The sequence below is a fragment of the Octodon degus genome, unplaced genomic scaffold (assembly GCF_000260255.1).
Source record: "Octodon degus isolate 3935 unplaced genomic scaffold, OctDeg1.0 scaffold00109, whole genome shotgun sequence".
NCBI lineage: Eukaryota > Metazoa > Chordata > Mammalia > Rodentia > Octodontidae > Octodon > Octodon degus.
In genome coordinates this window covers 5,735,757-5,749,709 of record NW_004524685.1, presented here as the reverse complement: position 1 = coordinate 5,749,709, position 13,953 = coordinate 5,735,757, and the positions used below count along the sequence as shown (strand labels likewise).

The window sequence follows — 13,953 nt, the reverse complement described above, 5'->3', positions numbered from 1 at the left end:
GCTGCGAATCTATTGATGAGCATAATCACCTTCAGTTCCTGCCCATAGGAACTTTACAATTTCAGGGAGCAGAAAGCTTATTCACTTAGTCATGTAAGAAAAAAAAAAAAAAAGACTAAGTCTGTGTGTGAAGTCTTTGTCTTTTTTTTTGCATAAGAGATTCTGAAATTAAGGCAACTTCAAGGCTAGAATGTAAATATAAAACTAAGTTAATTTCTAGTATGAATCATAATAAAAGTGGATAACTTGTAATTGAACAGTAGCATATTTAAAAGAAACTAGTTTTTATATTTCCCGTTACCAGTGTATTAGCTATGCTGATTATAGTATGTTAGTAATAGTCCTCACTTTATCTTTGTAATAAATTGAGAAATTTAAGAAAAGACTTCACTGTATTGAATTACCTTTATCTCTCCTTTTACTTCAGTGCCAACAAAAATAACTCTCATGTATAGTTCTTTTATCTTGAGTTTATTTTTTCATTTTAAAAAATAAAAGCAAAACTTGTTTCAGAGAATTGCCATGTTTTATACTGCTGTGGATCAATATGTGTAAGTTTTCTGAAGGAGAAAAATTTTGGTGTTCAAGTTAAATATTAAAAGCATTTTAAAAACAAATCAATAAAAGACTTTTAAAATGTAACAAATAGAAAATATAGTAAGATCAGAACAGTGATGATATATCTTCTGTACCTCACAAGAGGGTTCTAGAAGTTAGTTTTTAAATTCATGAAATATAACTGTTAGCATTATTATCTCAAATGGATGTGTAATGTAGTCAAGAATGAAATCCAGGGCTGGGGAGATGGCTCAGTGGAATATGCACTTCCTTGGCAAGTGCAAGGGCCTGACTTCAATCCCTAGTTCCACCACAAAAAAATAAATAAATAAATAAATAAATAAAATCCATAGTGGTGTTTTCAAAGTTATTTTTACTTTAAAGAGTTAAAAAAAAAAATCCAAAATTTCAAACAAGATAACAGGAGAGCAGTAATGATTAATACATTGCATGTTATCTTTAAATTATTCAGAGTACAAGATACAGTCATTTAATTGGACAAACAGTCATATCAAGGCCTTTCTTTTCAATGAACTAACAGAAATTAGTAGTATAACTATCTTAGCTATCTTGTAGGGGCCAGGGAGATGGCTAAGTAGAATAAGCCCTTGCATGGCAAGGGCATGAGTTCAATCCCCAGTTCTGCGAAGAAAAAAAAAAAACCTATCCTGTATATCTAAATGTATTTTTCCCTTCCATCTTTTCTCATTTCCTCATCCCAGGTTCTGTTTCCTTTTGGACAGTTGCTTTCCAGTCTACAGTATCTATTGTACATTTACTCTTTCCGTTTCTCACACTAGGGAGACAATAGAATGTTTGCACATACGTGTCTGGTTTATTTCATTTAGGAGGATGGTGTTAAGTTGCATCCGTGTACATATAAAAGTCTCCAGTTGATCTGTCTTATGACTGAGTAGTGCTCCATCATATAAAATACCCCATCTTTATTAACCATTCCTCAGTTGATGGGCTTTGTTTCCAAGATCTAACTATTACAAATTGTGTTGCTATAAATATGGGTGCATGTATATCACGTGATAATGATGTTTGTAAGTCTTCTGAGAAGATATCCAGGAGGGGAATAGCTGGTGGAATAGAATCACTAGTCCTAGTTTTTTGAGAAATCTCCACTCTGATTCCTATACTGGCTTTGCTAGTCTACACTCCCACCAACAGTGGAGAAGTGTTCCTTTTTCTCTATAGCCCCTCCAGCATTTTTATTGGTTGAATTCTTTTTTTTTTTTTTTTTAGCAATTTTATTGAGAAACAGATAGCAATGAGACAGTTTCAAAACCAATTAGTAGGACAATTTCAATAATTAATGCATTGCATATTGTTATTTTCTTAGTGGTTATTCATAGTATAAGATGCAGACATGATATCCTGTCCACAGACAGTATTAGCACAAATCTTTCTAGTCGTTGAATTAAGAGAAAGTAGCTATATATCTACCATCACTATTTTGAATATACAGATACAAAATGGTTCTTCATTTGTATCCCTTTTTTGTTTAGTTTTGTCAGAGTTGAATATTCTATTATCATTTAAATATTGTAGGTGCGTGAATTCAGCACAATATTCCAATATAGTCCAGTAGCCCGTAATAGTAGTGGGTGATCCATAAGACTGGCAATGTCAGAAGTTGTTGACTTGAGCCTTTTACAGCTCAGTATATTAATATGGCTTTACTTTTTATACCTTGTGTTCATACTTTTCTGCTGGATGGTTAACACCAAGATAAAGCAAGACCTATATAACAAGAAATGTAACTTTTGTATGTGCCAAGGTCAGTTGAATCCCCTGACCTTTACCCTGAAAGCCTGTACAGCTGCTGTTGGTAGATCCTTTGTCAGTATCAGCCATGTGTGAATTTTTGATGACAGCCCTTCTTTCTGGAGTGAGATGAACTCTTAGTGTGGTTTTAATTTGCATCTCTTGAATGACCAGTTATGTTGAACATTTTTTCATATATTTATTTGCTGTCTGTATTTCTTCATCTGAGAGATGCATATTTGTCTCAGATGCTCATTTTGAGACCAGGTCTTTGAATTGGGGGTGGGGAGGTGCTGAGTTTTCTCAATTCTTTGTATGTTCTAGATATAAGTCTTCTGTTTGAGGCTCAGTTGGCTAAAATTCATTCCCACTTTGTTGATTTTCTTTTCACTCAATTGGTGATTTCTTTTGATGTAAAGCTTCCTAGTCAGATGAGATTTTAGTATGGTCTTGACTGAATTGGACCTCTACAAAACATCTTTTTTATTATCCTTAATATTTGGATTAAGATAGACAATGCAAAAGAAAAAATATTTTCAGAAGAAAGACTAGATTGATGAAGGGTTTTTTTCCAGTTGAGATTTATCTCTTATAGTTACTATCAGGTAATTTGTTAAGAAAATATATTTGAAATCATTATAAACCTACTATCTAGGTATCATAGCTGTTGCCATTTGACATACTTTTTCATTCCTGTCTCTGTGTTCTCCATCACCACATTCATTCCTGTCTCTGTGTTCTCCATCACCACTTTCTTTCGCATAACTGAGTGACCGCCTAAAACTTCCTTTCTCCACGCCTGTGTGTTTCTTTTTCAGCCCTCTACATCACAGTCAGTACTTGGGCACAGTTCCATTCAGCTGGTTCACTGCTATATTACAAAATCATTTTCAACTACTTATTTAGTTCAATTATTTAAACACAGAATGATCAAAAATGGCAGTTTTCATTAATTTTTATAAGATAATATAGCCAGAAATATAAAAATGACAGTTTTGGGCCCAAGGAGATAGCTCAGGAGAATAAGTGCTTGCCTGACAAGCACAGGGTCCAGAGTTCATTCCCCAGTACCAAAAAAAAAAAAAAAAAAAAAAGGAAAGAATGACAGTTTCATCAAGTTTATTCAGTACAGAACCAGCTGGTTAAGATGTCACCTGCCTGAGGGATGGATGTTCAGGAGCCGCTAAGCAGGCTCTGAGTGTGCCCCTCTACCGGGTGTTTTCTTCTAGTACCTTTTGAAATATAACTTCTGTGTTGTTATGGAAGAGCCCATTGCCCTCGCAGCATTTACTGAATAATCTTGATTTGGTCCCATTTTAATGCTGAATACTTTTATCTACTTCTGAACTTTATTATTTTTAGTTCTCCTTGTTAATTCTTGTACCCTATAACTTAACAATGCTGTTTAACGTTATCTGGGTCTAATTCCTCTATCATGGTTCCAAATTTTCTTTTTATATATTATTTTAGAGGAAATTTTATTAATCTAAGTATTAATGAATATTTAGAAATATAAATAAGTATTTTCTAAGAGCCATCTTTAACTCTATATTTTTCCCCTTTTTAAAAATTAGACTTGCCAGTGGCTTATCTATTGTCTGAATTTTCTAAATATTTACATTGTATTGGGAGATTTTACTTGTGATTATAGCAAAGTTGAATATCAACTAGGAGAAAATCTGAATCTTAAAAATGTACCATAGTGAACATATTATACTTAAACATTGATTCAAATATTTTTTGGAATTAAATAAAGCTTCGATTATTCTTTAAATTTATGTTTTGTTGCTATTGTGAATGTGTTTTGCTATTGTAGCAAGATATGAGAAAGTCATATTTTCTGTAATTACATTATAATTTTACCACTGTACTAAATTCTGTTGTTGCTTTCAAAAGGTTATTTGTGATTTCTTTGGATTTTTATTGCCACCCACAGGGACAAGGATTTCATTTTGCCTGTTTTCTATTATTTTGAAATACAACTTCTGTTTTACTATATAATCAAAAAATGTCTAGAATGGTATTTTGTTTTTTGCTAGAATTCTTATTTATTTATTTATTTATTTATTTATTTTTGTGGTATTGGGGATTAAACTCAGGCCCTTCCACTTGTCAGGCAAGCGCTTTTTCTACTGAGCTATCTCCCTGGCCCAAGAATGGTATTTTTAAATAGAAGATATTTAGCTTTCTTGTTTTGTATCATTACTGAACAGGAAGGTCTTTCATGCTTTACCACCAAAGTAAAGCTGGCTATTTGTCTAAGATACATATTCTTCAACCAGATTAGAAAATAACCCTGGTTCATAGGATGCCTTCTTTGACGTACTATTGTGATTAATAATATTGGGCAGGTATCTGTGTCTCTGGAATAATACAATTTAATTATGATGTGTGTTTATTTTGATATTTCTCCAAAATCAATTTGTGAACATTTAACTTAAGACTTTTACTTCCATAGACAGCTCCTTCATTCATCTATAGTTCTTGTTTTTCTGGAGTGCAGATTGTGTGAGATTCATAAAATGAGATTGGAAATTTTCCATTTTTTTTTTCTTCAAATAATTCAAGAATATAATTATAATTATTCTTTATAAATTTTTAGATGAAGACTGTTGACTTGAGGGCTGGGGAGATACAGCTCAGTAGAATAAGTGCTTGCCTGGCAAGCATAAGAGCCTGAGTTCAATCCCCAGTTCCACTAAAAAAAAAAAAAAAAAAAAAAAAAAAGACTATAGACTTGAGTCAATTTTAGAAATTTATATTTTCTAAAGCCATCCATATTCCTTTATAGCTATTACTGCATATGTTATCTTTATTGTTGTGTTTCCTGTTAATTAATGTTATATTAGGTATTTTTAGATTTGTTTATAATTTGTTAGTGTTTTAAAGCTTTGTGATATATTTTGACTATCTTCATATTTATAAATAAAATTGTCTGCTGTTATTCTGCATTTACTTTCTGTATCATAATCCATCCATACCGTATATCAAATTTTTAATAATTGTTCTGCTAACGCAATAAAACAGAACTGCTGCCACTCACATACAATTCATGTATTTTCAAAGGGGCTTTAGTTATTGTTAATTTATTCAAAAGTGGTAGACTGTAGGAAACCAAATTGTAGTATTAAGCAAATTGATTGATAACCAGATATCACTATAAATTAAATTAATATGAAGATCTCTGCATATTTTACAAATAGAAATAATCTAGTACTTCAGGCATTTGTTTTGATATCTTGTTGATTAAAACTATACACAACAGCACAAAAAACTAGTAAATGTAGGATTTTTATAATCTTGTTGATTCTCTAATCTAGTTTTATGAGCAGTGAAAGTCTTAATATATCTACCAGAAAAGGAAAAAAACAGGACAATACAGTGATCTACATAATTTAAACTGTACAGCAGTGTGGTTGCCCTATAAGTGTGATCTTAATTGCTGTCTGCCTCGCTTGCTTTCCTGTCTAGCACAAAACAGCAGTCCCCACAGCAGGGCAGGCAAGGCGACTGGCTAGCAAATGATAATTATTTTGCATTTTCCATTCCTACTTATTTTCCACCTTAGTTTTTAAATGTCTAGTTTATTTGTATATCTAATATTAGCATAACCATGCGTATAAAAATTTATACATAAATAGCTATTATATGTATGCATACAAGTGATGTATAGTAAAAAGTATTTTACTGAAAAATATGTACATAGAAAGCTTTTGAGACCTCCAGTGTAGGCAGTAGAAAAGCTCTGGAAGAAAACTGGAGACCCATTGTGTAAGTGCTGTGCAAATTGCAGCGTTACTGTTTTCTGCTTTTCCTCACACATTTAATACACCATGAAATCTTTGAAGAATACCATAGCCTAAATACTCAAAAGGCATCTATCTTCAGAATCAAAAGAGACAAATGTTTAGGATTTCACAATCCTATTATTCTAGAAGAGGTATGTTTCTTTCCAACTTCCTAGAAAGTGTTGATGACCAGATATTTTAATTATTTATATTTTAGGGAAGGGTCAATAGGGTGTTCAGGGTCTCACTACTAGATCGGACTCATAATGATCCGCCTGTTTACAGCCTCCCAAGAGCTGAGATTACAGGCGTGCACCACCATGCCCAGTCTGATAACCAGATATTTTAAACAAAGCAAATTGGGAATTTAAAGAGGAAGTAGAAAGGCTGGGGAATAGCTCAGCCGTAGAGCTTTTTGCTGAGATGCATGAGGCCATGGGTTTAGTACTCAGTAGCGTGACACCACCCACAACAAAAGGAAGCAGATTACAAGTTCATCTAAGATATATCTACTACACTTGGGGAAAAAGAAATTTTTAAAGGAAGAAAATAAAAAGCTTTGGAAATAGAAAACTAATAGAAATCTACGGAGTTCTGTGACTTAAGGAGCCACTATTTTGATAATAAGAGTTAATTTTCCTAGAAATGTCATTCGTATTTTGTTGGCATGTACTTTTCCTAGAGTGAATATGTTGAGATTATTAGAGAAATAAATGTACTGTTTATTTCTTCTAATGATATTATATTTTAGGGAGTTAATGGCACTTCAAGATGCCATCATAGGAGAATAGTAGGAATTTATTTTCCTTTGTGTTTAGAAATTCTTAAGAATTCCTTTTTTTCTCTTATTTTTCTCAATTGTAGGTTGAGGCTCCGTTCATACCAAAGTTCAGAGGCTCTGGAGATACCAGCAACTTCGATGACTATGAAGAGGAAGATATTCGTGTCTCTATAACAGAAAAATGTTCAAAAGAATTCAGCGATTTTTAGAGAGATGGCAGCCGAGCTCACACTCAGTCTCCACACTCTTGAGATGCAAGGTGGAGCCCAGAGCGCCCCTGCCGCGCAGTTACCTATCCTTCATTCCAGCAGCTGAGTGAGGTCTTACCGCCATCGTGTGTGCGCTCTGCATCCACCTCTAACCAGGCACCGCTCAGCAAGCTTTGTCCGTGCCGTGACACAGTTGAGACCACTTTCCTACTTTCTGGGTGTCTTTCTCCCCATTCCTCCAGCCATTTCTTCCTTTTCATTAGTTTTCCTCTCTACCGTGCTCCATTTTATTTTGTAGGTGTTTGATAGGGGCAGTGTTAACGGCTACGTGATCTTTGAAAGGAAGGGTAAATATGGCTTTTAGTAGTTTTTGCCAGTATTTTTGTTGGCCAATGGCTTGAAAATAAACTTACTAATAATCACTTTCACTTTGAGCAGCTCAGACTCAGTTTTGCCAAAAATCCTTTACAATCTTGGAAGATGGACTGTCTTATCGCCAAGGAAATTTACACAAATTAGGACAATAACTTCCTTGGAATTCACTATTCTAGAAATATAGACAGAGTAGATAGACCCAGCAATTTGGATTCCTATAGACCAAAAATTCTATTTTCTTTTGTCTTTTCTCATATCCTCCTTCCCTGGAGTGACTCAGCGACCAGCCCATACTGTGAGACTCACAAGTCTCATTCTGCAAAATCCAACTTTCTTGCTTGGAACCAGCACTTCTGTAGGTATTAGGGAGGAGTTCTCTAAGACTTCTAAACCTTAACTCTTCCATGAGAGTTTTAGCTGATATTTTAATAGAACAAGCTTATTAAAAGTGACAGATTTAAAGGTTTCTCATGTAGTCCTCATTGTAAACTTTTTAAAGGAAAAGAAACTAAGACGGATTTGAATGGATACTTTGCTAAGTCAAACAAATCACTGGGTTCTTGCAAAGAAAGTAGAGGTACTCTTAAGTGAGGTTTTTTTGTTTGTCTTGTAACAGTTAAGAACAAAAGAAGTTGCATGGTCTTATTATTCTGGTGTACTATATTTATAATCCTAAGGGAGGGGCACTGTTGTATCTCCTAGTTTCACCCCATGCCTCAGCAGTGAGGAAAAGGGACAGAGTTTATAAAACTGCCACATTTGTATTTTAATTTTGAGGTGTGATATTTTTAGATATGTTATAATTTCTAACCTCTTTTCTTGCAGTAAACAGAATGTATGATCATGCAGATACAGTTTTAGTATTTGAGTTTAGTTATTTTTTATACTTTTTTGCCAACTGACTTAATAACATTGCTGTCATGTGAAATTTCAGGCCCTTTTGCACATTAGTTCAGTGTTTGTTGAGAATCCATCACTGAACTCAAGTTTTCTTACTTTTTTATTTTTGTGCTTAATTTCCCCCATCTGGTTTTCTCTTTGTGTCTCAGTGACCTACCTTAAAACAACACACCAAAATAGTTTAAAATAAGCTGCATTCATTTTTATGCTCAATTTATATGCATATGTGATGATTTATTTTCATCAAACTGATCTTAAAGTATTGTTACCATGCTACTTGCTTCCTTTCTGGTGCAGGTAGGTCACTGACACCTCTTCTTTTTGTTCATCTCACTCCCTTGAAAGACCTTTGAAGACATTGGAAAATCCTACCTGAAATGTATCCATCAACCAGTCTGTCTTTTGGTTGTCCAGTGTTTCTGCATGGTAATGTCATACAAAGCTTGACACTGATTTCAGTTGGTCTGTTTTTATTTAAAACATGAAAGAGAAATTTGAAATACACATATAGCAAGTTATATGTACTGCAGATTTATCACCGTGCTGATAAGTTTAAAATATCATTTGTATTTTCATATTTTAATTTTTCGTATTTCATTTAAACCTGAGAACATGTTGATGATCATTGTATTCGATATGTATGCTACAAAATCTATGGTAGCTTGGTTGTATATTAATGTAAAAATTATTTCAGTAAATCATGGGGATAACAATGTGATTATTACAATGTAGTTTTCAGTAACTGAAAAGATTTCTATGAATTATAAAACTATTTTTTTCTATGAAATTACTAGTGCCCAACTATAGACTCTACCCAGGTAGAAACCCATAGGCGTACATTGGCTTTTGAGGGCTGTTCAGCCATTCCATTTCACTCTATTTTAAGACATGAATAAGCTGTCAAATATGTCAGTGGAGTCTATTTCTAACCAATTAAATACACTGAATTAGAATATTTAAAACTATATTAAGTTCTTGATTTCAGCCACAGTCTAGCCAAAAACAAGGTAAAAACTTGAATAAGAAGTGGCAAAACAGTATTTAACTTCAAATCACATTATTTAAAACAGAAGTTATGTCTTTGCCTAGCAAATACTTAAAAGGTGGCGTTGTGTAGAGAAGAGCCCCAGATTGAAAGTGAAGACATCTGAATTTCCGGCCATGAACTGTCAATAGGATCTTGACCTTGTTCTCTTATCTGTAGGGTGGAAGGGTTGGATTGGGCATTTTCTGAGGTCCTCTTCTAACTTGACCATGTTATGACAAGACTCTCTTCTTATTTGATATTTTGAAGGGATTTTATGCTTTGAAGTCTCAATAAGGTGATATATTTTGGGGCATCTCTCTTCTTATTTCTGACAGTGTTGTACAGTTCTTTGAATTTCATGAGAACCTTGTGTCTGACTTGATTCCTTACTCATTCGCTCATGCTAAGTACATGGTTGCTATCAAACTGCCAGCCTACCAAAAACAACCCTGTGGCTTATGGGTATTGCCGTCTTGTTCTTGGTATGTTCTTGTACTGACCGGCCATTGGCCTGATAATACTCATTGTAAGCCTGACAGAAATTATTTTTCTTTGATGTTTTTTTCTGCTTGTTGTAAGACTCAAATGAAATAATGTATGTGAAAGCACCTTGTAAACTGTAAGCTATCAATGTAAAGTGTAAAGGTGTGTTGTTATTTCATTAATTACTTCCTTATTTAGAATGAGATTTCCTATGCATTACTATAGCTAGGAAATGCTGAAAACAGTTGTGTTTTTTTTTTAATTAATCAATAACTGCAAAATTAAAGTATCTTCAAAGAATAAGACTACTGGGTGTTGGTTTTTATTTACTAGCCTATCTCCTGACTCCTGTCCTGCCGATAGTATAGATCAGTGAGGGCAAAAGCTCTAAAGATTTCAATACTACAAACATGCATGCTGCCATAGGCTCGCCATCCACTTTGGTCATGGGAGCAGAACAGTAGAAGGAAAAGTGCCCTCCAGTATTGATCCTCCTGTTTTCAGCCTTCCTAGCACTGGGATTACAGGCATGCGCCCCCATGCCCAGTCTTGGCAGTTGGCTCAGTGGCCCTGGGCACAGGGCCGGTACTGCATGTAGTGCTGGGATCAAACCCCAGTCCCTGTGCTTACCTAAGCAGGTGCTTAATCTGCTAAGCTATCTTACCAGCCCCCACTGCTAGATTTATCCCAGAGTTTTTAAAAAGTGTATTTCCTAGGGGCCGGGGAGATGGCTCAGTAGGATAAGTGCTTGACTGGCAAACGCAAGGATCTGAGTTCAATCCCCGGTTCAACCAAAAAAAAAAAAAAAAAAAAAAAATGTATTTCCTCATTTGTCATATTGGTGCAAATTAATCCTTATACCATTTTGCAAACCATATTATGAGGTTGATACTGCAAGAGCCCTCCCTCATCCTCACGTTGTAACACAGAGATAGGAATTTATTCTATTTTCTTCAAGAGTGCTTTAGAGCGTCACATTACCTCTCCCAGTTTAATCAGGTGGATTAGTGTGCATTTCTACTATGATCCTTGATCTCAAGAAATAACTCTTTCAGATAATTATTATTTATTTATTTATTTTTGCATTTTGGGGAAGGGTCTACAGGGTGCTCAGGGTCTCATTGCACAGATCGGACTCATAGTGATCCTCCTGTTTACAGCCTCCCAAGAGCTGGGATCACAGGCACGCACCACCGTGCCCAGTCTCAATCACCATCTCAGCATGCCCCAGGGCTGGGGCTGGCACAGCAGGCCTGGGGATCAAACCCCTTGCCCCTGCACCTGCTTGCAAGCACTTTAATCTGCTGAGCTATTTGGCAGGCCCTAGATAATTATTTTAATACCTTACCATTTTGTTTGATTTTGATTGCAAACATTTATAAACATTGATACATTCTATACCACAATTTTTATACCAACACTTGCTTTATTTCATCATTATCATTAATATCAATTCCTAGTTTATTAAGTTTTCTCATCTCCTTGTGGAATGAATTATAAAAATCTGTCTTTAGTACTGTCATTTAAAATTCAGGTAAGTTTAAATTTTCTACTATACAAAAATATTGGAGGTAAAAGTATTTATTTTCATTTGAGTTTTTCTGATTTCCTATATGATTATTTAATAGCCTTTGTGCTCATTGTTAAAGACAGAGTTGTAGATTTTATTATGAACCAAATTCAGATGGTGAAATACTATTTCCCAGTACCTCATAGTGAGATGATTCTTGGAGATAAGACCTTTCCATAGTTAGTTTAGTTAATGGTCATATGGGTGGACCCTAATCCAGTAGGTATTATCTTTATAAAAAGGTTATGACAGAGGGAGAATACTGACTGAAAAAAGACCAGGTGAGGACAGGCAGACCAGAGATCCTTCCACAAGCCAAGGGAAGAGACCTCAGAAAAAAGCCCTCTCTGCTAACTTCTTGATTGTGGATTTCCAGCCTCTAGAATTGAGGAAAGCACATTCTGTCACTTAAAGCCTAAGCTTTAAGCCGCCAGTTCTTAAACAGCTACACCTGCCAAACTGTGTATTTCCAGAACGGAAAGACTTCCAGTGATCTTTGAATGCTTTTTTGTTTTGTTTTTCTTTTATTTGTTTGTTTGTTTTCAGTGTTGAGAAATAAACTGAGGACCTTGTGCTTGACAGGCAGACACTGTACCACTGACCTATCTCCCCGGCCCCTTCAAATGCTTATTATTTGGCCAAAATGGAACTAACTTGCCATAGGCAAAAAAAAAAAAAAAAAAAATTAAAGAGGAAAAAGAGAGAGAGAGAGAAAAGAAAGAAGAGCGAGCGAGTGAGTGAGCGAGCAAGCTGTGTAGTTACAATCTTACTGTGTCACTGTCCCGTTTCTTTTCTCAGGGAGTCCAGGCAGAAGACTGGTAGTAGCCGCTTCTGAGACTTTGTGAGGGAGGCTCTGGCGCTAGCTCACCGCTGGCCTCAGCTGTCCATGCACTGGTGACACAGCATACCACACTGCACCCACGGAGTTCACGGCCTTTCCCACCTGGCAATACTAACAGTGAAATAACCAGAAGGAGAGTGGGAGTGGGAGTAAAGAATTGGCGAGGAATCCTACAGAATCATCGTTTCCTGATTCCTCAGCGGTTAATAAAGTTCACAGTATGCGACTGAGTTAGTGTGTTTCTCTACTGCTGTTCTACCAAATCTCTACAAACTAAATTATCTAAACCAACCCAACTTTATTACTTTACAGTTCTGGTGGTCAAATATTCATAATGAGTCTCTTGGGTTAAAATAAAAAATGAGCTAAATACAGAGCAAATTTTAAAATTTAGAATTCTGCACCGGCTGACACATGAAAGACAAGAGCCGGCCTTTCCTCTTTTTGCTAGCTTTGTCTGATCACAGTAATGATAGAACATGTTTTTGAATATCTTCAAGGACATAAGTTGCACTGGAAACAGGATAAACATCACAGGCCAGACAGCATGAAGATAGAGAGATGGAGGCAAACCCAGACCCAGCGTACAGAAAAGCCCGGCAACAGTGAGAACGGTGCAGTGAATACAGAGGCAAACGGTGAAAGAAAACTGGAACAGAGCTTCTCTACTGTTGCCATCCCCAAATGAAGAATCTAATGAAGGAAATAGGAAACAGACTCAAAAGTATCCTATAGCAATTATTTCCTATGATGAAGGAATAACCGAATTTACATGTTGAAAGAGCACTTATGTTCTAGGAACAATTAACAGAACTTTCAACAGCGGGCTACCTCTTGAGAAAGGTTTTGAATTTCAGTAATTAAAATTTTATGTGTAAAAGTTAGGCCACACCACCCCCAAGGCAAAGGAGACAAGGAGAGATTCGGGCTGGCCTCAGGTATCTTCACAATAATAGTGCCAAAATATAATTAAACAATGGCCACCAAATTCTCAGGAAAACAATACCAGCCAAGAATATCATGCCTAGCCAAGTGGAATTTAATATAATGGCACCACACAGGGCCCTTCAATAATAACAAGTAGAAAGCTGTGGACCCTTCTCCTGCAGCTCAATAGGAATCAGAATGAGGAACTTAGAATGAAAAGGCAGTGGTGCGAAGCTCATAATAAACACTAAGTGTGTCTAGTAGCATGAGCAAGCATGGTAAGCACAATTGTAGAAGCCCACGGATCTTAAACCTTGGCAAACTTAGAATACAATGTAACAAATTGGCTGGTGAGAAAAGAGGAAGTGAGAAGAGAGAAGACTTCTAATTTCCTTACAGCAGGAAGTCAACTAGCAGAGTCTAAAATTAGTGCATGTGCTTAAAATAATAACTAACCTCTCGTGAAAGATTTTGTAAATCTTGTGGGGAAGGAACCCTTATCAACAGTTTTCATTTTCACTTTAACCTTTTTTTTTTCTGTTAAATACAGTTACATTTATTTTCATTCCAGATATTTCTGTTAAATTGGATTTTTAATAGTATAAGTAAAATTAAATTGAATACTTTCTACTAAAAAGTATGATATATATTTTATAAAATTGGTACTGTCTGCCTCTCTCCTCTTGCTCTCTCGTTCTTTCTCTCTTGCTCTCCCTCCCTC

At 35.4% G+C, this 13,953-nt stretch overlaps 1 protein-coding gene across 2 annotated transcripts in view; it reads left to right on the top strand.

Moving 5' to 3' along the window:
* Prkacb (protein kinase cAMP-activated catalytic subunit beta) overlaps positions 1 to 8,374 on the top strand; it is a 66,593-nt gene extending 58,219 nt beyond the window's left edge. For both annotated transcript variants that reach the window (XM_004639298.3, XM_023724340.1), the window contains exon 10: positions 6,984 to 8,374. In XM_004639298.3, the coding sequence (XP_004639355.1) occupies positions 6,984 to 7,109 (126 nt within the window). In that variant the 3' untranslated portion in view covers positions 7,110 to 8,374. The remainder of the gene's footprint in view (positions 1 to 6,983) is intronic.
* Positions 8,375 to 13,953: the final 5,579 nt, after the last annotated feature.